At 41.3% G+C, this 22433-nt stretch overlaps 1 protein-coding gene and 1 long non-coding RNA gene across 4 annotated transcripts in view; one reads left to right on the top strand and one right to left on the bottom strand.

Moving 5' to 3' along the window:
* The window catches only part of KCNAB1 (potassium voltage-gated channel subfamily A member regulatory beta subunit 1), a 398382-nt gene extending 383786 nt beyond the window's left edge, over positions 1 to 14596 (bottom strand). For both annotated transcript variants that reach the window (XM_027587681.2, XM_027587679.2), the window contains exon 1: positions 14321 to 14596. In XM_027587681.2, the coding sequence (XP_027443482.1) occupies positions 14321 to 14595 (275 nt within the window). In that variant the 5' untranslated portion in view covers position 14596. The remainder of the gene's footprint in view (positions 1 to 14320) is intronic.
* LOC113918828 lies at positions 69 to 18238 on the top strand. 2 transcript variants are annotated; one of them, XR_003518696.2, is made up of 4 exons: positions 69 to 181; positions 12039 to 12204; positions 17145 to 17292; positions 17534 to 18238. It is a non-coding gene; the product is annotated as an uncharacterized LOC113918828 (long non-coding RNA). The 2 variants fall into 2 exon arrangements; XR_003518697.2 differs by lacking the exons at positions 69 to 181; positions 12039 to 12204 and adding an exon at positions 14511 to 14648.
* Positions 18239 to 22433: the final 4195 nt, after the last annotated feature.

Below are 22433 nucleotides of genomic sequence, written 5' to 3'. Positions count from 1 at the left end.
TTGGAATCAGTTATTGTAAGAACTGGAATAAAGTGCAAGTTTCCAGAAGCCTGGGCTGGGAAGTCCGACGGACGGGCTTAAAAATCTTTGCCCGACAATATGCTACTGTGTGATGTGAGTGTCTCTGAGTTTTTAGTTTCCTCTTCAGAAAAATGAGGGAAACAGTACCACCTCTGCAGAGGTAAGTAAGCTAAATTAGCTTATATGTTTTAAATTCCTAAGTAGACCACACTGCCTCGTGAAATGTCATTTCACCATGTAATACTATAAATGCTCAATCATTGACCAAAGTTCCAAGGCAGTATAGTTGAAAAAATGATCCACTGAAAAGCCCTCAGTGTGTTTCTGCTGTGGAAGACAAATGAATAGCTTCACTTTGCTTACTTTATTTGTGATAGTATGGTCTGTCTGCTGGGAAATTTATAAAATCTAGAGTACCAGTGTCCTATCAACATTTTGAAAAATTGTGTTCTACGTGGCTTGCTTTTCTAAAATCCCTAAGGATTATTCCAAGATAAACTTCAACATGAAACAATTTCAGCATTTGGCATTTTCCCAAACAGATTCAAACACTAGCTCAAATAAAGTAACAACTGCCTCTTTTAGAGGTCACCTTTTTAGCAATCTTGCTAGATAAAACACAACCAAGAATAAACAAATAAGACATCACAAAGCCCATGTCCCAAACCTCCTGGGAGAGTACCTCAATTCATAAACCATTTACTCTTTCTTGGTCATAATTCAAGCAAGACAGAGCCTCTTATTTCCCACTCCTCAGCAGAGTAAAGGTAGAAAATTAGATGAAAAAAACTATTAGAGGCAGGCATACTGACAGCAATAAGAAAAATTTACAGCAAGGTGAGGATACACAAAACGCAATGGAGGGGGAAATACAGAAGACAAAATTTAAAAATAAAATAGCAAAATGAAGCCTCTAATTTTCAAGGCAAATAGCTCTATATTCCTTAATAGTCCCTGAGGACATTTTAACGTAACACAAGAGCTGACGTTTATTAAGATAAACTGGAGTTGTCAAGTTGTTTCTTCAGGTTTAAAAAGTTAAAATAAAGCCTTGACACTTAAATTAGAAAGTTTCAGGTATCAGGAAAATCGCTTGAGTGAAAATTTCCATTCTCTGACAATGTCAGATGAACAAGACCTAATTGTGACTAATTGCTCCATTTAGAAATATTGTCTTGCCCATTCTCACAAGCTTTTTTCCATCCCTAGCAACTTGGTGGTTTAGCTGATGACTAGCCTAAGAAAAGATCAACTTTGTTCTTGAGCCACAGACCACACATGACTTTCCACCTGCCTCCTTGCTGGCTTGGGGTCTCACGAGCTCAGCACATCCTTGTAAAAGTCCACTTGAAATGGTACATTTCATGTTTATTTCTTCCTAACATTTCTCTCCTTTGTCTCCCCACCTCCTGGCAGAACTAATCACTCCTTCATTTCCATAGCACTTCATTCCCCCTTCTCAGATCACACCAATAAAACTGTCCTGTGCTCTTTCTTATCTTCCCTGAAAGGACCCCAAGATTATTCAGGATAAGGACTCAACCTTATGTACCCCCCGCATCCCCAGAATTGAACATAATAGACGATCAAAGCTCTTGAATGAATTTCTGTTTCATTTTCTAGTTTGTCAGAAATTCTTTCAATATTACATATATAGTTATAAAAGAATATCCTTGAATTCTGAATATTGACTTCGTTGGAATTTCATTTAACTGAAAATACTTTAAAAACACATTTCAACTTGATACTTCTTTGCCATTTCTTTTGGATAAATGACCATCTGGAATTTCTAAAGTATTATAAACAGATTTAAGCATTTAGTAATTTGTTCAACAAGAAACTGGTGTTTGGATAGTCGCATCATTCAAATTACTAAGCTTGGAGACAGAAAGAGCTGATCTTTCAAATGCATCCCACTTACGGAATTGTTTATCCTATCACCTCCTTAGAACCAGAGGTGATTAAATAATTCAACAGCCCTTTTGGACAGTTTGTTTCCTACTAATGCTCATTGCTATAATCAAATTCCATATGAAGATTAAGCTACAAAATACACTTTGGGCTTTGATTTTTTTTTTAAGTAACTTAAATGGGAGATATTTATAGTAAAGAAAAATGTCTTGAATACAAACCCAAATTCTCTTAACCAATTTTTCCTCCAATTCCTCACCATTCCACACAAAAATGGACATGTATCTTGTTTGAGGCTCTTGTTGAGCTAGGGAAGGAATGTCAGTACACCATAAATGATAGGCCATTTTCTTTAATCATATTACATTCAAAACCATGTCATATCCTGCTGCTGGGAACAGAGTGACTGGCTTGTCCGTCATCAAGAATCCCATAGGTGCCTTCTAGAAAAACATGAGTGATAATGACATTGTTTGAATGAACAGACTGTCATGGAAGCTCTTCTTAAAAACACACACCTGACCAGTTCTGAAATAACAGACTACATTAATGAGCTCTCTTGGCTCTCAACAAGTGCTCTCTGACTTTTGTTTCCATGGGCCTGGTCCCACTTCATGAGATAGCAGTGCGTGTCTGTGGCGCCAGAGCCTGTGGCTGTTACCATGGGAAGGGATGACCTGCTGACTCCGGCAACCTCATCTCCCAACCGAGTGGGGGAGGAATAAAACATGAGCTGCAGGGAGGCTCCTGGCTCACCCATCTATAAGTGATTCTCAGGGCAATAAGAAAAGCTCGGAGAGGTTCAAAAGGAGAGCGGAGCACTCATGGATTGACGTAAGCAAGGCTGTGATCCAAGTCCCTGACAAGCTGTTATCAGATCGCCATCTACAGGTTTCTGAGGGACATTAGCCTTCTCAGGAAAACAGGAAAGTAAGTTCCAAGAAGAGAAGCCAAAAGATATGGACCCACCATGTGGCTCTCATCAGGTGCTGGTGTGATAGGATTGGTGCATCAGGCTTGGAACAAAGAGAATGACATTGAGGGTAAGGGAACGCCTTCATCTCTCCCGGTTCTAGGAAACAAACAGACTCTGCTTTAGCACCTCCTCTGCTCTGACCATGGCTTTGTGGCAGAGTCTGGCCAGCTGTTCACCATGTCTATGTCTCCCTTACTAGGTATGCATTTGGACTACATTTCCCAGCCTCTCTTGCTGTTCAGAATGGTCATGTGACTGAGTTCCAGTCAATGCCACTGCTGCTTACAGGTGTCACTTACAGGCCTGGCCTGTGAAGTGCCTTTCACATGAGCCTCCATACTCTCTCCTCTCTATTGGATCAGTGTCCATTCTCAGCCACTGGCCATCTTAGAACACCAAAGTGAAGGTGACAGAACTTTCATCAGCCTGGGTCACACTGATTGGACATTCCTACTCTTGACTGGACTCTCATGAGTAAGAAATAAGCTTTCTTAGGTCAAGTCCCTGAAGTTTCAGGATTTAGCAGCAAGAGTGATCTTTAATAAAATCAATGGACTTTATTTAGTGAAGGGTATTCACTTGTAACCTAACCGTAATAAGCATTCAAGAACTCTTCCTGGATTGGGAACCAGAATCGGGTATCTGGTTGGGAGCCCAGTTTAATTTCTTGGTGACTGAAGAAATATTTGGCAAGTTTCTGTTTGCAATTAGGTTGCAATGTGTGTAACGATGCACACAAAACTCCCCATTTCTCTTGCCTTGGAATGGAGATTTTTCTCCCAAACGGGGAGACTTGACACTTGATGACATTTCGTGTAGCTTGAGGGGTTGCTGTGGGGAAGGCAGCATTGCTTCAATTGTCATCTCCAGACAAGATGTGAGCAAGTGCCTCTCAAAACTACGCCGGGTCTTCCTCCCACAAAGCAGAAGCACCTCACACAACAGCGAAAATCTCTGGCAGCCCATTAGCACATGCCATTTAGTGACAACCACGAGCTAAAATTGGAGAGGCCAAGGCAGCAGTGGCTGTGGACCGTCTGTATCCTCTCAGAGCTCGCGTGAGAGGGAGAGGGCCAAAGATCTGAAATGTAGTTACATTCATCAAACAGAGGATGCCATGTGGGGCTTCCAGAGCCTCTGCTCTTAACCAGCTCTTTTGATGGAAATAACTTCCAGGGAGAGAAGTCTGAATAAATATTGAACTTCACAGTCCACTCTACGATGCAGCCCTTTGCTCTCCATCTGAGTGACTCTTTCCCCATCCAAGCTGCTCCCCAGCCTCCCCCTGCCTTTTGCTAGATACATGCAGGGCCAAATTCAAGACCTCAGACAAGGAGGGGAAGCTGTGACTCCCACACCCTGCATCAGGGTACCTTATACTGCGATGGAAAGTGAAAGGTAAAATTACTCAAGCGACATCTTGGTCGTGATCTATAATCAATCCAAACCAGGGAAAGGGAGTGTTCTGTGGGGTTAAAAGGTGACATCTGCAGGCCGACCACCCAGGTTCAAGTACTGGCTCTGTCACTTCCTTCCATCTGACCTAGGGCAGGGTCTTTTGTCAGCCTGGGCTTTCTCCCATGAAGTGGAGCTAGCAAAAATAGCCACCTCACAGGTTATTGGGAGGGATTAAATTGAATAGTCTAAGGAAAGTGCCCAGTAGATCATAAGGACTCAGTAAGCACTTGCTGATTTTTTCTAAAATCAAATCAAACAAGGCAGGTGTCCTGTTCTTTGTCAATGTACTCAAGAAACCCTATCCAGGGTCTGGGAAAGATGTATGGCTGTATTTACCCCCTATGTTTGCTAGAAAAGCAGGTGAGAGGAAATCATTTCCTCAAGCCATGTTCTAGACTGAATTAGAGCCAATGTGTCAGAAAGAAGATAATAAAATAATACAATAGCAAACATATAGGTAGCGGTTTATAACATAACATTTTCACATATATACTTTCATCCCATCTTTAACATCCTAGCTGATAACGCAAATGCTTTTATTTTCACCATACAGATAGAGAAATTAGAGCTCAGAGAGGAGACATGATCTGCTGAAATTCACACAACTGGCCCACAACACAGGCAGAATTTAAACCTAGGCCTTTCTATCCTAGAGACAAGGGGCCAATCCACTGTGGAGGGAGAGAGGACATGTCAGATAGATATTAATCCTTGGTTAATCAGAAAGGATTTTAAGCGAGGGCGTAAATGAAAATCTTAGAAGAGCAGAGTTCTAAGCGAAGCAAGGAGGGAAGCAGCATGTCAAGATCATTGTCTTAGAGTTGGCGTATTTTCCCAGGCTAGGGAGCTCTCCGAAGGAATCTAGCAAAAAGAGGAGTGTGGGGGCAAAAAATAACAGATGAAGGCTAATGGCCTCCAAAGGGGAGGGTGGGAATAATAGAATTTGCTCCAGGGTCCTCTCTGCCCTCACCCCTGTGCTGAAACTTTTATAGATATTCTCCCACTTAATCCTCCCAACTCTGTGAATGTGCGGTATTGTCATTCCCATTTACAAGGGAGGAGACTGAGGTCAAGGTCACGTAGATAATGTGTAGTGGAACCAGGACTCATGCCTGACATCAGAGCTTATATTTGCCTGCCCCAGTTTAGGTAGGCCCTGAGGCTCACAGAGAAGGCAAGGTACACAGTGTCTCTCATTGGCTAATACCGAAGTGCACAATAAGCTGTGGGGCAAATGTAAAAAAAAAAAAAATAGTAAATTAAGCTGTATATTATAAAAATTAAGCGTATAAAATGAAATTAAGCTGTATAAAATGATATTAAGCTGTAAAAAATGAAATTAAGCTGTAGGACTAAGGCTAAATTTTAAAATCACCGCATGACGTTGCCCCAACCCATGAGAAGCAGAATCTTCAGTACATAGAGAAAGAAGTAGGAAGGCTGACCTTAGACAGGGAGTAGACTAGCAATGGCTCGAACAGCTAGCCTGGAATGTATGTGAGCATATCCATTAAAGAGACAATCCAGGGAATATTTCACCCCCTTAATGAGAAAGGAAGAAACAATAACCAACAACAGACAGCAAGGGAATACTCTTCCTCACTGAGGGATGTGCGTTATAACAAGTCCATGGGGCTGTTATATGAATTCAATGGGATGACTATAAAAAGCCCTGGGCAGAAGAAGTGATGTGTTAGAGATGCTTGATGCATGTGAAGGAGATTAAATAAATAGTCCTGTGCGTCCCACCTTCAGAATGCTTGTCAGATCTGGGTTCTACCTCTAACTCAGATTCAGTGAATATTTTCCTTTCAACTGACTCATTTATTTTAAAACCTAGCCTTGTCCTCTGCCATAATGGCCATGAGTTCATAGGTTAGAGGTCTAAATTATACATTTCTTCCCAATACTCATGAAAATAAATATAAAACCATTAGCACAGAAGATAATGTATGTGAAGACATTTCACTAACAGGGACATTACAAATTGAAGGTGTTTGTGTGACTCTGTCTCCTTCTATTGAAGAAAATTTTAGGGGTGCCTGGCGAGCTCAGTCAGTAGAGCATGTGGCTCTTGATCTCGGGGTTGTGAGTTCGAGCCGCATGTCAGGTGCAAAGATTACTTTAAAATCTTCTTTTAAAAAAAGAAAACTTTTTGAAGATTTTATTTATTTGACGAAGAGAGCAAACAGAGCAGGGGGAACAGCAGAAGGAGAAGGAGAAGCAGACTCCCTGCTGAGCAGGGAGCCTGATGCGGGGCTCCATCCCAGGACCCTGGGATCATGACCTGAGCCAAAGGCAGACGCTTAACTGACTGAGTCACCCAGGTGCCCTAAAAGAAAGAAAACTTAAAAAAAAAAATCAAACATACCTAGCAGTGCTCAACCAATTACTAAAACAATTCACTTTAAAAACTGGAGAATGGGGGCGCCTGGGTGGCTCAGTTGTTAAGCGTCTGCCTTCAGCACAGGTCACAATCCCAGGGTCCTGGGATCGAGCCAAGCATCGGGCGCAGGAAGCCTGCTTCTCCCTCTCCCACTCCCCCTGCTGTGTTCCCTCTCTCGCTGTGTCTCTCTCTGTCAAATAAATAAAATCTTAAAAAAAAAAAAATACTGGAGAATGTTCTCCTGCTCCCACAACTTCAGAACAAAGCATCAACATGTTTCTTTTTCCTTGCTGAGATAACACAAGCACAATCCCTGTGTAGGTCAGTGAGCGGGAAATCAAACTCTATCCCTGTACTCTGGATTATGATATCATTAAACCATGTAGGCTCAGAGCTGAAAAGAGCCCGAGAGATCAACCTGTCTAGTCTTCTCATATTACAGAGAAGACTTTGAGTTTTGGAGAATTTTAAAACCTTACTATGATCACAAGGCAAAATGGGATTCGAATCATAAGTGCAAACCTCTCAACCAAACGCCCCAGCCATTACGTGAGCCCACCCCCAGGAATGGTGGGGGAACCAGAGCTGCTGTGCTCTCTCTAACCCACTGACATCCAGTTCGGGAAGAACCATGTGGGCAAATTAGAAGACCAAGACATAGACTCTGCCTTCGGTGTGTCCACAGTCCTTCAGAATGGACTGGACACATGCGAACATGACCCAGTTAACAGGAATATCAAACTGAGAAACTGCCTACATGTTCCTAAGGTAACCTAAAAAGTAGTCACAGGGATGCAGACTGAAGCAAGCCCCTAGGTATTTGGCTACTACTGTGGAGGATGTCTATTTCCAACTCACCCCCATGAGGGTACAGCTGCACAGGGCACTGACAGCCTCCTGGCCCTTAAGTCAAAAGGACATCAACATCACCTTTAGAAACCATGGCAATCCCACCCTTCCCCTAGGGCTGCTGCTGGGATGCCAGGCACTTCCTCTAATTAATCTAACGCCTGCCCTATTGAGGTTCACCCTCTCACTCATCCAGTCATTCTAGAGTCTAAGATTTGCACCAACATACAAAACAACAGAACAAAGAGCGAGGAAGCAATCTTTCTAGCTCCTTGTCTAAAATCATAGTTAAAATATACAAAAACATCTTCATGTTCTAACATCTCTGGAAAGATACTTCTAGGTGACTTCTCATATAAACATTCTAAGATTTATAACCTTAAAGAAAACATGCTTGCTCAAAGAAATATGTATCATCCTTTAGAAAAGAGCTTTTTCTTTAATAACAAAAGAATCTAATCAATAGTATTTTCTAAGAAAACAAAATACTGGTTTAAAAATTTCGTTATTCCTGGGGCACCTGGGTAGCACAGTCCGTTAAGTGTCTGACTCTTAGTTTCAGCTCAGGTCATGATCTCAGGGTTGTGAGATCAAGCCCCACATTGGGCTCCACACTCAGCGGGGAGTCTGCTTGAGATTCTCTTTCTCTCCCTCTGCCCCTTCCCCTGCGCTCTCTCTCTCTAATACATAAATAAATCTTTTTTAAAAACTTAGTTATTCCATTGTAGCTCATTTCCATCTCACTATATTCTGTTCCTGATACCATTTTACTGTTACTGTCCACTGTGTTCTCAATCAGTGGCGGGGGGCGGGAGGAACAGGGGGACCAAAAATGATTGCATGTCCAGTCTTTACCAGATGTTTTACATAATTTCATGGAATCCTCACAACAGTCTTCTCAGCTAGGTATTCTTGTACCCATTTACAGAATCAGAGTAGAGTTAGTACACTCCAGAAAGGGGAGGCATCTCTAATAATAGGTCCAGTAATCGTTTCATGATAAAAACAAGGGCATGGAGCATGTGACAGCAACTCTGGTAAGGACTTTCATATAACAGTGTACTTGCTATGGGCCAGACCGCATGTGCTTTCCTTATTTAAGTCATTTTATCTCCTCTATAGCATTGGTGTTCTCATTATCCACCTTTAACAGCCAGAGAAACTAAGTCACACAGCTTGTCAGTGGCAGAGCCAATGCTTGAACCCAGCAGCCTGGTTCCTGGACTATGGCCTTAACCCCCAAGCCAACTGCCTCTGTCAGATGACGGGCCCTGCCCAGAGCCTCTGGTCGGTAGGTGACACTGCTGGAATGCAGCCTGCAAACCATGGGACTCCAGAGGCATGTTCTTCATCATCGGGCTCCATCAACACTTCCCTTTGCCAAAGCTAACACCTGCATTTAGTGCCCTTGACTCTGTCTTCTTCCTCCTTGGGGACTTGGATTCATTACTTGTTTTACACACTTTCTCTCCCCACTAGAATCTTCCCTTCTGCCCAAAAAAAATCTACAGATCAGCCTTCTGCAGCAAACTCCTCCCTGGACCCTGCTTCAGACTTCAACTATCATCCTCTCGTCTCCATTGCCTCTTCTTGAGAGTGGCCTGCATGCACTACCTCTCCTCCATGCCTAGTCTCCGTCTGACTCTCAAGTTTCTGCACATGGTCTCCTATCCCTCCATTCTCCTGGCCACACTCCCAGCTCCAGCCTGCAAGAACCTTTCTGGGGCACTTGTGGGTGTCTCATGAATAGAAGCAGCTCTCCATTTCCATTTCACACTCTAGCTCACACTTTTCCCTCCACATGGATTGTCTTCCCCAGCCCCGACCTCATCTTGCTTACGTCCTGCTCATCTTCCAGGTCCAGATCCAAGCACTCCAGCTGGAGGCACTCACTCTCTCCTCTGAGCTTTATGACCTTCTTTTTTATAGCACTTCTTATTTAAGTACAAGTCTTATGTCCCCGAGGCTGTACCTAACTTCCTGTGGTAACTTCCCTGATCTCAGGCTTGATTCTCAACTGCAGATCTTCCTGCATAAACTCAAGCCAGAGGTTGCTAAGCTCTTGCATCACCTGCTGCCCTGTTGGCAGGAAGAGCATCCACCAAAACTCACCTTGGAGAACTACCTGTCCTCGCAGAGAACCACATCTGATCCTCTGGAAGTAGGCAGAAGTAAATGATGTCTAGGAAGTCAAGTTTTGATAGCAAAAAGAGAAAATATTAGAAATGTGGCTCAGTGTAACTCTCTGCTTAAGAAGAAACAGTTATTCAGCTGGTAGAAGTCACTATTGAAGCGCTTTAGCTAACTGTTCATTCGTGTGTTGACTTGCCCCACGAAATGTTCCCAGTCATTTCAATTTAATAGGTTCAGTCAGCTATGGTTTGGAATGTTAATACTGTATTAAAAAGTATTTAAGAGCTCTTTGTATTCTACCCCCAAGTCACATTTCCCCAGGAGGTTGTGACTGTATGAATCCCCAAAAAGTCTCTATTAAGAGCACACAGTGGTATCTCATAAGTATTAATTGAGCACAACAGGATCCTCAGCTGTCAGGTGCTAGGTGAAGTGCACGTTTGCCAGATATTTTAAGAGTCACCCCATCCTTAATTACCTTCATAAGCTTTCAAGACACCATGCACAATATGGGGTCACATTTCAACCCTTATTTTAGAGAATTCAAAACCAAAATACATTGCTCTTACATTATCTCATTTAATTTTTACCGACAATCCTTTATAATGTTATTAGTCCTCTTTTGCTGTCAAAGAAATTGAGACTCAAAAAAGTTAAATAACTTACCCAACAATTTGTTTAACTATAAAATTCAGTGCTATATGATGAGGATTAAAGAGTGCACTTGTCACGATGAGCACTGAGTAAAGTATAGAAGTGTTGAATCACTGTACTGTACACCTGAAACTAATATAACACTATACTGGAATTTTAAAAAATTTAAAAAATCTCAATGCTATGGATTCCATATAAACACTATATATAGAGAGAAAGCAATGAGATAGGTATCCTTGAATATTGCCAGTGGGAGAGCACCCTGAGAAAATATTTCCAGAAAGCAATTGCTCGACATACATTAAGAATAAATACGTATGTATGTGTGTATATATGTATTTGTAATATTATATATATAATATCCACCCACTAATTACACTTTTAGGAATAAAGCCTAAGAAAATAACCAGAGATACGATTTTTTAAATCTGTATAAAGATATTTATCATAGTATTATTTACAATAATGATAAATAGTAAGCAAATTAAGAATAGCAAAACAATAATATAATAAGACGCAGTCCTTAGAAATTTTTAAGTTGTCTTTAAGATAATAAAATGAACTGGCATAATATTAAATGAAAAAAAGGTAGGAAACAGAATATATAGTTATGATTCCAACTCAAAAGGCTGGGGAAACGCACACCAATTATTAGCAATAGTTGCCTTTCTTCTTTAGATGTTTTTGTTTTCAAAATTTTTTACCAAATTTAGACACTACTTTTGTAATCTGGAAAAAAACCCTGTTATTTAAAGACAACAAAGAGGGACACCTGGGCGGCTCAGTCAGTTAAGCGTCTGCCTTCAGCTCAGGTCATGATCCCAGGGTCCTGGGATCGAGCCCCGCATTGGGCTCCCTGCTCAGTGTGGAGCCTGCTTCTCCCTCTCCCTCTGCCTCTGCCCACCATTTGTGCTCTCTCTCACTCTCTCTCTCTCAAATAATAAATAAATAAATAAATAAATAAATAAATAAATAAATAAATAATCATATCCACAGTTGCACAGGAACTTAAAGCCAACTTTTTGCCTCCAACCTCAGGACACTAGTGCCTGCACCACTCTTTCTCACTATGCAGAGGAATGAGCCATCATATAAAATACACCGGCCATCACAATGTGATCAGTCAACTCTGTAAAATGGCCAATTAGTACGAAGCAAATGATATTAGATTGTTTCATACGTAGTCTTATGTAGACACAGCCCCAGAAAGGGGGGTCAGAACCATTTCCCACAAGACAAATGTGCATTCTCTGCCCTGCTTCCTGCAATTTCATTTCTTAAATATACCAGGACTGCTGGACCCCTCTCAATCTCTAATGCTTTCTTCTAATCATTTAATAATACCCTTTTTAAAAATATAGGTTATCACTGAATCTGAGGATAAGACAATCCTCAAGTCCCTCATGAACTAGAATTAACATGCTGTAAAATATTTTCACTCCATCCTCTCAGAAAGGAAATGGGAGTTACAGCCCTCTAGCACTTCCCTACTGATGGCCATTAACTAACAACCCATAAAATGCTTGCCCATAGTAAATGTGTAATATCTTCAAGGATTCGTCAACATATTTCACATTCTGTCCTATAAGTAAGGTTTCACAGATGAGCACGTCTGTTTTTATTTGAATCATATTTGTATTCTACATACAGGTCTCTAACAGAATTACCACTCTTGGGCTATGCTTTTCATTTATAAATGAAAGAAAAGAAAAAGGTGGCTTGGCAGAGTGCACATTCTACTACCTACATTACACTTTGAGAGGATTATATCATTGGTAATTGTCATCATCCCAGTGATCTCAAGGACTCAACTGAGGTAAGTAGTTCCAACATTGCGGTATAAAAAGGAAAGGAGTTGACGATTAGAAAAATTGTCTTTTTCTGAAATATGCACATATAAAGCTCCGAAGTCAATCTAATTTCTAAATAGACTCAGTTCCAACTGCACACACTAGTTTCCTCCTAGAAACAATCATGTTGCAAAAAGAAAGGGGGAGGGGACATTTTTAGTTTCTGATGATGTAGGATAGACATGATTTTCACTGTTCTTTAACATCTCCCTAAGCAAAGGGCACCCAAAGTTACTGCAAATCAATGATCAATAACACTGCCCCACAGAGTACCATGGAAACCATTAATTCTGGGTCATCTCTTCTGACTACAGGACAAATTGTTACTGTTTGAGTAAAGCAAAAAAGAGGAGATATTTGTTTTTCCCAGAAGTTGATGGCTAAACATGGTTACCTTAATTAATATTCCCCCTGACCTGATAAATGTCACTCCACCATCAGATAATAGAGTAGGAATTTTATGATCACAAAACAGAACATAAAACAGGATCATACAATTCCTGTGTACAACTCCTTTAAGAAAAAGCTTGCGGTCAAGAGAAAGTAAAAGAATGTGTTACAGAAGGAAATTATTATCAGGGTTTTCCTTTGCCACTTAACTCTTTCCAGAAGCTCGTTAATGATAGCTTTAAGATTGATAGATATGAAGTATGTCCCCAACACTGACAGATCATTCAAGCTTTCTTTGACTTGAGACTATTCTCCTTGCGTCCTTCCTCCATGTACCCCAAATGTAGGCACAACAGCTTACAAGAGTTTCAGATAAATCACTCTGGCCATAAATAGTAAATGTATTTCACAGAACATTTCTAGAAACCTTATCTTGTTCTACTTTTTAAATGTTGATTTTTAAAATAGTGGCTTAGATTTGGAAATATCTATTTTATTCCTGCCTTGAAAAGGGAATGGAAAAAGGGAAGTTCAGGCATTTTGAAGTTTGTAGTCCAACAACCTGTTAGTCTACAGGCATCAATGGCTAAATAAATTGATTCAATTGCTAAATTAATTTTTCTATGGTATGCTTTTGGAATTAGAGATATAAAAATGGGGACAGCTCAGAGCACACTGGGATGCTTTGATAAATAGAATGTATTCAGTGATCTCTATGCTACCATGCAGTCTCTACAAAAGAAGTATTCTATACTTGGACCATTTTGTCACAACAGTTTTTTATTTCTAGTTAATTTTTATTACCATTTAATGAAAATAGTTATTTTAGGCTTTATTTTCACAATAATTGTCCTTGCAAAATTGTCTTTCATTCCTAAGAATTTTTTTTTTTTTTTTTTTTTTTGTAACGATTGTAGGGAATAAGCACTCTTAAAGTTTGGGACTCGGAATGCTGTTGCTCAGTACCTTTTGCCTTATAACACAGATTTGTGAACTCTTTCTGCTCTGCATTATTTGAAGCTGAGTGTGAGAAAAGAACAGAAATTAAATCTACAGAGCTTTGTCTTGCACTTACCTATTTTCTTTTTTTTTTTTTTACCTATTTTCTTTTAAATGTGCCATTTTCTCCTGATAGTGTCTTCCTTACTCAGACAAGGGGCTCACACCCCCACTGCCAGACTAAGCTCTCATTCAACAAATTCACACCATTCAGCTGTCCACTCTTCAAACAAGCAAAACACATTTCCCTCCTTCACGCCTAAGTTTTCAAGGTAAAGGAAGCGGGGGGGGGGGGGGGGGGGGGGGGGAGGGGGGGGGGACAGATGGCCAAGTCTTTTTTTTGTTGCTGTTTTGGAAAGGGGCCTTTCCTGCAATCTTCCAACTCCTCTGATTTTCACTTAAGACAAATCTGAATGCCACACTCCTTGTACCTGTCAGCTCTGGAGCGCCTACAGCCTCCTTCGTGGGGCGGAGCGGGGGTTGGGGGGCAGTTCTGAATCCCCATCCCGGGAGCATTATTTGCCATTTTCACCAAGTTCCTGCTCTTTGGGGTTACACCTTCTGAAGGGTCAATCATCCACAAAACAATGAGAGCTGCTGAGATCGCCAGCAGCGCGGACAAAGCAAGAGACCTCGCACGGGCTCTGACGAGTGGCGGCTGGCAAAGCCGGCGCTGCGGGGTCGGAGGCTTACCTGTGGGGCATGCCGGTGGTGCAGGCGCTCGTGTGCTCGCCCGACAGCTCGTACAGTTTGAGGTACCAGTTCATCTCCACCTCGCGCACCAGAGCCAGTTGCCGCGCCCTGAGCTGGCTTTGCCCCAAGGGGCTGAGGCTGCTGTCTTTCCCATTTTCAGGGGCTTTCTTGGGAGATTTGTCTTTGCCCCCTATGGAAAGCCCAGACTGTTTCCTTAACTTGGCGTGCTCTTCTGCTGTCTGACTCCCCGCCGCTCCGGTGCGGGCGGCCAGCATCCTGGCGGTTCGTGTCTGTCTATCAGAGGAGACTCTAAGTCACTGTCATCCAAGTAATTTGAATTGATTTTTCTGCTTCTGTCTCCCTCCTCTTCCCTGTCCTCCCCCCATCCCCTTAACCTTATCCTGCCACAGACCTGTAATTGAGCCAGGTCTGTGGCTGGGGAGGAAAGGTTATCTCTAACTTTCCTGAGGAAGCGCTAAGGAGGTCACTACCTGTGATATCTTCCAACATGGGAATTTTAAAAAAACCTAACAATTTTGGAATGTTGAAGTATGTGGTGCTATTTCTTCTTGGAAGCTTGGATTGAATTCATGTAAAAAAATCTGAACCTTAGATCATTAAGGTTGGTAAATTATATTTGGTCATCATGTTAGAGTTATATTTTTAAAAAATGACACCTAGAGGTTCATTAGCCATTCTTAATTAGAGTCCCTTTAGAGTTTTAAGAGTTTGATGTGAATTTCTTCAAATAAGCTTAACAATGTCAATGCGGGGGGGGGGGCGGGGATCATTCCTTTTGTGTAAGCCTTAAAATAATGTTTAACTTATTTCATAATCCTCTGGGAGAGGGAGACTTTTTGAATGTCAGGGAACCATGTAACATACATCAAACATTCTTTCATTCCCAAAGAAGAATGTTAAGCCCACCATGACTGCTTCAGTAACTGACCCTCTCAGAACCTCTGAAGGATAGAAGGCCTGAGAAGCACTTTACAATTGAGGAGACCGAGGCTGAAGTTGGAGTGCCAAAACTATTAGACTGAAAGAAAGTGTTAAGAACCTGTGTGTGCAGATGTGGATGTGGGGATGTCTGTGCCCAGGGCCCGTGAACACCAGCCCTGAAGAAGGAAAGAAAGAAGGAAAGAAAGTTCAGTTAATGGCCCTTGTGCTTAAGCCCCATGGGACTGACCCACACATGCCCACCGATCTGTCCTAACTCAAGGGATGATGATGTCAGTGCCCATGTAGGTGTTTACCATAAAGTTGTTTGATGACCCATTAAACCCAGGCATCCACCAACCAACATCAGTCCCTCTAGCAACTGCCGCAGTGTCGGCTGCATGTGAAGAACTTGAGAAAGTTTGTGAATTTCTCTATCCATGCAAGACCATAAATTAAAAATCTGAGAGGAATAGTGAAATTTTATGGCCTCTGAGAATGACAGGAGAGAAAGTAGGAAAGACAAGGTTCTTCTTAAAAAGTTAACTCTTCTGGAAATCATATAGATGCCTTTGAGGATCCCTAGGGCTGCTAATTAATCAAAGCCAAGAATGAGGGGACAGCAAATCACACCACGCGGACTCTCCCATATTTATGTAAAACTGTTTAGAGTAGTTAGGATTAGAACTATGACCACAAAGCAATGTGTCACCTGAAACATGGAGCAAAGGGCAAGGGGGCAGCTGCCAGCAAGTACCAGGGTCGGCTCCACCCGACATGGAGGAGGCTGAGGAACGTGGAGCACCAGCAGCGGCAGCCTCCCCAATTCCTCTCCCTGCCCCTCATCCCTTGAGTTATCAAAGAGCTCTAACAACAACAGTATCCACAGCAACAGACTTCTCCAAGTGTGGACTCTGAGGACAGCCTCCCTAGTTTGATATTGTTGGTCATGTGTCCATAGGAGGCTCTGGAGTAGAACTGGGGAGGGGAGCTATGTTCATCCAGCCAAAGGGGTCTCACAGCTCCCCTGGCATGCCTTTCTTAGGAGGCAGTGCTGTTGTGTTTAGGAGCTCTGCTCTAAAGTCAGACCGCTTGGGTTTGAATCCTAACTCCATCACTTACCAGCAATATGATCTCAGGCAAATTACTTAACCTCACTATGTTTTTACCTTCCTCATCTATAAAGAGAAATAATTATCTACTTGTGGCAGTTTTAAAACATAGCCCTCATTCTTTGTTATGGTTGAATAATACTGCATTGTCTATACACACCACAATTTCTTTGTCCATTCATCCATCAATGGACATGTAGGTTGTTTCCATATCTTGGCTATTTTAAATAATGCTGCAATGAACATATCTTTTCAAGTTCCTGTTTTTATTTTCTTTGAATTAATACCCAGAAGTGGAATTACTAGGTCGTATGATAGTTCTACTTTTAATATTTTTTAGGAAATAAACTAAGTGTCCACCAGTGGATGAATGGATAAAGAAATTGTGCTTATACACATACACAGACACATATGCAAAAGAATACTATTCAGCCATAAAAAAGAAAGAAAGCTTGTAATTTGTGACAACATGGATGGACACTGAGAGCATTATGCTAAGTGAAATAAGTCAGACAGAGAAAGACAAATACCACATGATCTCTCTTATATGTGGAACCTAAAAATAAAGAAGAAAAAGAAAAGAAAAGAAAGCTCACAGATACAGAGATCAGATCGGTGGTTGCCAGGGGTAGGGTGTTTGGGTGAGAGAAATAATTTTTTTAATGCAATCTCACTATATTTTTTTAACCAATGTGTGTGTCTATATCTATATCTATACAAATCTTGGATTCATTCTTTTATTGAGTCATTATAATTTTTTAATTTCTACCTAGGAAGTCCCCAACAGAGACTAAGCACTATACAATACTGAAGGAGAATGAACAAGGCTGAACCTTACCGTATTGAGCTAGGAAAAATTCACATGCTAATGAAAAAAAAGAAGAAGCCAGGTAACTTAAGGAAGGATACTACAGTACAACAGTAAGTGTATACCATAGTGATTTCCCCAGTCCTTCCCCCAAAAGGCCTTTCTCAAGTAAAATATTCTGAAGCCGGGTAACATAGAAGTTTTTGAGGGAGGGAGGGAGGGAGAAAGGAAGGGAGGGAGGGAGAGAGGGAGAGAGGAAGGGAGGGAGGGAGGGAGGCAAGAAGAAAGTAGGGCTGAGTCAGGAAGGGAAAATCATGCCCAGCCTGGGCACAAGCTAAAGCTCGTTGTCCACAGGCACTCAGGAAAGGAAGAGGATGGAACTCCAGGGGCGCAAAAGAAAAAAAAAATAACAAAATAAAATAAAAAGACAAAAAGAAGATAAACCTCAGATAAAATGAAGAAAAAAGTCTTGACTTAGAAAAAAAAAGGGCACATGAAATAATATTAGAAACAAAATGCTACAGAAATAGCAGTATTTAAAATTAATAAGAAAAATAAATGCATGGCTCTCAAATTCTTTGACACCCCTTTCATTGACAGGTGGGGTCTATTTTCCTTCCGCTGACTCTGGGTGGGCTTGTGACTGCTTTGATCAGTAGAATATAGTGGAAGTGATGCTACATCAGAAAGCCATATGGCTTTCACCTACCACCATTGGGATATTCATCTCAGGGAAAGCAGCTGCCTTATAAGGAATCTGACTGCCTTGAGATCAGTCTCACCGCCATCATGGCGCCATCTCACTCTCATCATGGTGATGAGAGTCACACAGAGGTGCTCTGATCAGTAGCGCCCACTGAGCTCCCAGATAACAGCCAACATCAACTACCGACTTGGTGAGCAAGCCAACTTGAGCATCCACACACAGTCGGTCCTTCAGGTGACTGCAGTCCCAGCCAACACCTGACTGCAACTGTATAGGACACCCCATGTGAGAACGGCCCACCCAAGCCCTTCCCAAATTCCTAGCCCACAAAATTGTGAGATAAATAAAATGATTGCTTTACTACCACCATTAAGTTTGGGGTTATTTATTGTGCAGTAATAGTAACCAGGACATTACTCATACCCTTATGATAAATATTTCACAAAATATGTGTGAAATACTGTGTCTGGCATATATTAACATTTAATAAGTATTAATACTTATTCTCCAGGTTAGATACTATTACAGCACTAGGATTCAAACTTTCTGCTTATGTTTCCCTTTTAAAATTTTGAAAAACTATCATCTTAAACATTTTTAAATGTATAACATTTGTCATCATAAAGTTAAATAGTGGCCAAAGATGCCATGTCCAGCATACCGTAAATATGGCAGCTTTAAAAATAAAGTGTTTACATCACTATCTCAAATGTATCCAATGGAATTTAAATCCCATGGCTATTTGATATCTATCATCGTCCTTTTAAAAAATTCATGAACACACTCTTCTTTAGCAGTTGGAAATTCTACATTCTTCCTTTTTCTTCCTGAACTTGTTTTTCTAGTACATTTTCTCACCCAGAATTTTATTCTGATGTAAAATATTTGTATGCTTGAAAATATTTTACAGATGACCTTATCAAATAATTCTCTGGAAGAAAAACATGAATATAAATAAAAATATTAAAATTTTTATTTTCTATATCCATAAGACTCTAAGTGTTATAAAATGTCCTAGGGATTGAGTTATCATGATAACTATTGTTGGACATAGCTGATCAAAATTAGATTTCTAAATTTTGAAAAATTATTGCTTAACATGAGAAGTAAAATTTTATTGAAAACATATCTTTTAATGACACAGATGGGGTTGAATTTTTTTTTTCTGAATTAGGTCATGTATCCATAAAGTAATATTCTTCATTGGTAGAATGAGATAAGATTCAATATCAATTCTATTCTCTTTTTTTTTCCCATTTTTGAAGACATGTTCTGAGAACTTTGTTCATATAAACAAGTTAATGGAAATGAAAGGGGTTTTTTAAATTAGAGTAAAAATTATTCAGTTCTTTAAATGTCTTCTTGGGTATATACAAAAAATCACAATGAGGTGTCCTTTAACAATGATATGTTAATGATCCATCCAGCAGCATCTCTGAGATGGAGAGCTTACAGAAGAAGATGACTGGAAGTGATACACACAGATTTATGTATGAAGAGGATCACTCTAGCTGCTTTGCTAGAACAGACTGTAGGGAGTCGGGGAAGCAGACAGAGGGCGATTAGGAGGTTGTTGCAATGAGATGAGATGACGGCAGTGTTGCGGGGTGAATACACTGAGTGAATAGTGGCGGTTATAAAGTCATAAGACTCTGTGTACATATTTTGAAGATGAGAAGAACAGAATTTCCTGGTGGGTTGGTGGCAGGAAAGCAGTATAAAAGAGTGATGGGAGGGGCACCTGGGTGGCTCAGTCCGTTAAGCCTCCAACTCTTGATTTCCGTTCAGGGTTCAGGTCGTGATCTCAGAGTCATGAGACATAGCCCCATGTTGGGCTCCCCACTCAGCAGGGAGTCTGCTTGAGATTCTCTCTGTCCCTCTGCCCCCCCATAAATAAACAGATCCTAAAAAAAAAAAAAAAAGAATGATGGGAAGAATTTTGTCTTGTGCTCCTTGCTTAGACTGAGCAGATGCAGGAGAATAGAGTTTGCTGGGCGCAAGTGGGCATAGTTTTTGTATTTACTCACATGTTCACCTTTTTTTTATGCCCTTGGCTTCTTCCTGAAGATCCAGGTTTCCATTTACTTTCATTTCCTACAGTCAGAACTTCCCTGAACAGTTCTTCTAGGTCTGCTACCAAGAAATTCTCTTTTATCTGAAAATACCTTATTTCACCTTCCTTCTTAAAAGGTATCCATCCTGAGTTTTTTCATCTTCCATCACTTTAAAAATGTTCTTGCCTTGTTTTCTGGCCTCTATATTTCCTGATGAGAAGTCAGTGGTCGTCATTTTCCCTTGTCTGCAGGGTGTTGGATTTTGCTAGCCATTTTCCATATTTTCTTTCTCCTTGGTTCTGGTCAGTGTGACTATATGTGCTCCAGTTTCCTTTGTCCTTATACTGCATGGGTTTGATGAGCTTCTTGAATCTATAAACTTCTGTCTTTCACCAAATTTAAGATCGTTTTGCCCATTGTTTCTACAAAGTGTCTCTCCCCTTCTCTGGAGCAGCAATAACACGTGTATTAGACCTTTTGAAATTGTTCATCGTGTCCCTGAGGTTCTGTGCATTTTTTTCACTCTTGTTCCCCTCTTCTTTGGATTGGATGGTTTAATCGATAACTCCTTAAGCTCACTTTTTCATTTCTATGCTAAGTGCATCCTGTAACTCTTTAATTTCAGATAATACATTATCCAGTTCTAAAATTTTCATTTGGTTATTTTCTATATGACTCTGATGAGATTTCTTAACTTTTCATTCACGGCCAGCTTATTGTCCCTTACCTCACTGAGCATAGTTCTAAGCGCTGACTTAAAAATACTTATCTGGTAAGTGTGTAAGACTGTTGAATCACAGACCTGTACCTCTGAAACAAATAATACATTATATGTTAAAAAAAAAAAAAGAAGAAGAAGATAGTAGGAAGGGAAAAATGAAGGGGGGAATTCGGAGAGGGAGACAAACCATGAGAGACTATGGACTCTGAGAAACAAACTGAGGGTTTTAGAGGGGAGGGGGTGGGGGGATGGGTTAGCCTGGTGATGGGTATTAAAGAGGGCACGTATTGAATGGAGCATTAGGTGTTATACACAAACAATGAATCATGGAACACTACATCAAAAACTAATGATACAATGTATGGTGACTAACATGACGTAATAAAAAAATACTTATCTGGTCTTTCTTTCTCTAATCATTCTAAAGTTTTAGCCAGTCTACACACACACACACACACACACACACACGTGACAGGTAAGTTTCCCAAAACAGAAAAACAAACAAACAGAGGGAGGGGCAAGAGAAACCTGCTCTAATTGTATCTCTCTCTTGCTCAAAGCCCTTCAGTATTTTCTTTATGCCAGAAAATAAAGTTGAAACTCATCAAATTGATTTTAAAGGCCAATCACCATCTATCTCCAGTCCACCTTTTCAATGTCATGTGTAGTTGCCTCGCTGCACAAAGGATGTGTTCCGACTAGATTGCTTACCCGCCCCCCCACCCAGTTCCCCTAAAGTGTCTGTTGCTTCACACCACCACATTTGCATCACTCCTTTCCCTTTCTCCCTATCAGTAAAGCTTTCTGCCCACCCATTTCCCAATTTCCGCACTGACATTCCAGGCAGTCATAAAGCCTCCTCTGACCCCTACAGCCTGCAGGGAGAGCCTCCTTTCCTACTCTTCTCATCCCTATCAGCTGAATTAGTGGGGACACACTGTTATGAGAAGTTTACTACTGACTTGGACAATCCGCTCCCTTTACTATAGGTCCTGCCCCCTTTCACCTGCTCTTAGTCCCTCTCCTTTGCACCTTTGAGGTCCCACCTTTCAGGCACACCGTCAGCATCCTTCCTACCATCTTTCCCCTTCACCACTGACATCAGTTCTTGAAGGACCATGACAGGGCCAGGAACCTTAAAAAAGGTTTTGTTTTGCTTTATTTCTAGAAAATTCCATTTAATAATATTTCTAGAAAATCCCATTTAAATAATAAGAGAGAAAGCTTAGAACGTCGTCCGGAAGAGGGGAGGCATATTTGACTGCCTAAGTGTCCTTTTCCTCCTCTTTCCTCCTCTCCCTTCCCTCAGGCCAAAAACGAATGGGAGGCCCGATGATGGGAGTATTGGAGCAGACTTGATGAGGGTTGAGGTGCCGGTCCTACTTGCTCTGTGTGCAAGAAGACACCTGAGCGGGAGGGAGACAATGAATGAGGGAGGCGTTTGGCCGTGGGGGCCTGGAGGGGTGCCTTCCCCAGTCCTATGAGACTGGGACACTTTAGGCAGTGAAGACAGTATTGTTAGTAACAATCACATAGAAACAAGAGGCAACCATGGCAATGTCCCTCCGAACAGGATGTATAACCATCCCACACATACCCCCAGCATGATGTGGAACAGCAATCTCAAGGTTTCTGTAGCCGTGGTCCCTCCCACGTAAGGCACGCAGACATGACTGACGGAAGCCAGCAGCCAGGAGAGCCGGGGTCAAGACAGAGGAAATGCAAAGGGCCCTGCTGTGGACCCCATTGTGAGGGAAGGAGTCTCACCGCAGG

Source organism: Zalophus californianus, chromosome 1 (assembly GCF_009762305.2).
Source record: "Zalophus californianus isolate mZalCal1 chromosome 1, mZalCal1.pri.v2, whole genome shotgun sequence".
Classification (NCBI taxonomy): domain Eukaryota; kingdom Metazoa; phylum Chordata; class Mammalia; order Carnivora; family Otariidae; genus Zalophus; species Zalophus californianus.
This window is presented reverse-complemented; position numbering and strand designations above follow the sequence as displayed.